Consider the following 2,902-nt stretch of genomic DNA (forward strand, 5'->3'; position numbering starts at 1 on the left):
GTAGGATGTCCGCGTCCCCGTCCGGCCCGGCACGATAACCGCCTCTAAACACGTTACGGCTATTGATTCACTCCCTAGCCTTTGCTCAGCCTCTGGTAATCAGGCGTAGTCTGTATTTTTCTGCTTTAGAGCACAATTGTCGCTTCCCTTTCCCGAGTCAAATGGGATGGGATCCGTAGTCGGTTTTAAACGCCGCTTCGCATCTGCCAAACAAGAACGCGATCGCCCTTCTATTAACGATAAGTCTCTTCTTAAACTCCCATAAAACAGGTCATTGGAAAATCGTGTAATATGCTGTGAATACCTTGGCTTTTTAATGCAATCTGAAATGCTCCGGAGCCACCGACCGTATTTAGCTGTTTATCCAATTTTACTTTGAATGATTGCTTCAGCAAACTTGGTGGAGATCAAAGAATCCCCCCCTGACATGTTCGCCTTTCATTAGCGCTGCGCGCTGCAGTCCTGAAGCGGTCGGGGAAGTTCACTTGGAAGTTTTCCGTTTTGATACCGTTTGGCTGAGAAGTGTCCAGATATTTGAAGGCTTTGTCCGCTGGAGTAATTGCCAATTTGGCAAGAGTCACTCGGGGTGAAAAGGGCGAGGAGAAAAAAAAAACAACAACCCACCTGACATGCATATGTGTGCACACACACACACATACGCGCGCGATCCCTAACTTTATATTTATGTCTGTATCTGTGACCCTGGCTCCTCTGGTGCGGAAAGGGCCTCCTGAAGGAGTCCTGCGTGCAGGGAGTGGACTGGACCGGGGAAAGGTGTTGGTCCCACGCCTCCGTGGGAGTCAAGGCCCCTTGGTGATACTTTACCCGGGGGGGCGGGGGGGGGTCGGCGTTGACCCGCTTGTTTCAGCGCATCACCTGCTCCCCTCTCTCCTTCCCTCCCTGCGGGGGAAAGGAGCGTGCTCCTCGGGGAAAACCCCCGAGCAGAAACTCCTCCGACTGATTTTACCTCCCCCCCCCCCCCCCGCGTGTGTTGACAGGGGGATGTGCCTGCGAGCGCGACGTGTGACGGGGCCGCGGCGCAGCCCGGGGCAGCCGCCCCCTCCCCGGCTTCCCCGCTCCTATAATTTATCTGGGGCGGAGGCGGAGGCGAAGGACTGAAGTCATCGGGCAGCGAGCGAGCACGCACACTTTGGGGGCCCCCCCGCTTTGCCCCCCCCCCCCCCCCCGGCAGCCTCTCCTGCCGGCCTGGGAAGCCGGGGAGATTTAGATCTGCGAGGCTTTCAGCCATCACGTGTTTAAATAGTTGATATAAAACCCCGGCACAGGGGATCCAGGCGGGGGGACTTTAAGACCAGCCCTCTCCAGGGACCCTTTTGTTCAGCTCTCAAACATAAGCACCTTCTCGCCTCGCCAGGACTTCAGTGGCAACTTGGCCGAGCAGGAAAAACCCGACTTTGGGAGAGCCGCCCCCGGCTTCGGCAGCCCCCCGAAATGTCCCGCTCTTTCTATGTCGACTCCTTAATCATCAAAGATTCCTCGAGGCCGGCTCCGTCCCTGCCTGAGCATCACCACGGCCAGGACTTCTTCATCCCTCTCAGCATGCCTTCCCCCCTCGTCATGTCGGTGTCGGGCCCGGGCTGCCCGTCCCGCAAGAGCGGCGCTTTCTGCGTCTGCCCGCTCTGTGTCACCTCGCACCTGCACTCCTCCCGCGGCGGCGGCGGCGGCGGCGGCGGCGGCGGCGGGGCCATCCCCCTGCTCAAGAGCCAGTTCCCCGCCGCCGCCGGCGAGGCCCAGTGCTGCCCGAGGGCCGGCCACGCTCACCACCCGCCGCAGCACCCGCCGCCCGCCGCCTCGGTGCCCGCCGCCGCCGCCACCGCCGCCCTGGGGCACTCGGCGCATCACCCACCTGCCTGCGCCGCCACCGCCTACAGCGTCAGCGACCCCCGGAGGTTTCACTGCCTCGGCATGGGTAGGAGCCCTGCGGCCGCCGGGGAGGGGAGGGCAGCGGGAGCACGGGTTCCCCCGAGGGTGCCCGAGGGAGAGCGGCTGCCCCGGGGCGGAAAGCTGCGGGAGAATCTCTTTCCTCTCTCTCTCTCTTTTCCTCCCTTTCCCCCGTCCCGCTAAAGTTCGTGCTTCTCTCCCGTCCAGGAGGGTCCGATTCCAGCCAAATTCAAAACGGGAAAAGGATGAGGACAGCTTTCACCAGCACCCAGCTCTTGGAGCTGGAGAGGGAATTCTCCTCCAACATGTACCTGTCCCGGCTGCGGAGGATCGAGATAGCCACCTACCTGAACCTGTCCGAGAAGCAAGTGAAAATCTGGTTCCAAAACAGGAGGGTGAAGCACAAGAAAGAAGGCAAAGGCACCCAGCGAAACTCGCACGGGGGCTGCAAATGCAGCACCAGCCAGGGGCATTACCCCAGGTCGGAGGACGAAGAGTCTTTATCCCCCTCATCGGCTACCGAGGATAAAGAGATCTCCCCGTTATGAGCCCGGCCCGGAGCTCCGCTCCCGCCGCCGTGTCCCAGCCCGGAGCCGGGCGGCGGCACAGCAGCTCACCTGGCACTGCTGCCCCGGGGACAGCAGCCCGCCGACCTGGAGCGGGCTGGCCCTCGCCGGCCGGGAGGTTCATTTTCATCCCTTCGCAGTAATAGAGAGAGATATATAAATATATTTTTGGAACGTAAATGTTTTAGTCGTGAGAGTTCAACTAAAACGTTATTTATGTAACCCCAGGAGCGGGCACCTGCTCTTCCTAACATGTAACGCGGGACTGGACTCGCACGGCCCAGGGTGCCTCCCCGCGCCTTCCCCTCAGGCGATTTAAAGGAAAGAAAAACAGAAACGTATTTGGAACCGAAAAATGAGACGTTAAAAAACTGAAAAGCAAACAAAAACCTGTAGGGCTGAGAACCTCCTGGACGGACTTCTTAACAAAAATA

The 2,902-nt window shown here is 59.4% G+C and overlaps 1 protein-coding gene across 1 annotated transcript; it reads left to right on the forward strand.

Moving 5' to 3' along the window:
* Window positions 1–1,452: 1,452 nt before the first annotated feature.
* Window positions 1,453–2,450, forward strand: GSX2 (GS homeobox 2). The gene is made up of 2 exons (XM_050895443.1): window positions 1,453–1,930; window positions 2,110–2,450. The coding sequence occupies exons 1-2, from the start codon at window positions 1,453–1,455 to the stop codon at window positions 2,448–2,450; spliced, it is 819 nt and encodes a 272-aa protein (XP_050751400.1).
* The last annotated feature ends 452 nt before the right edge of the window (window positions 2,451–2,902 follow it).

The sequence above is a fragment of the Gymnogyps californianus genome, chromosome 4 (assembly GCF_018139145.2).
Source record: "Gymnogyps californianus isolate 813 chromosome 4, ASM1813914v2, whole genome shotgun sequence".
NCBI classification, from domain to species: domain Eukaryota; kingdom Metazoa; phylum Chordata; class Aves; order Accipitriformes; family Cathartidae; genus Gymnogyps; species Gymnogyps californianus.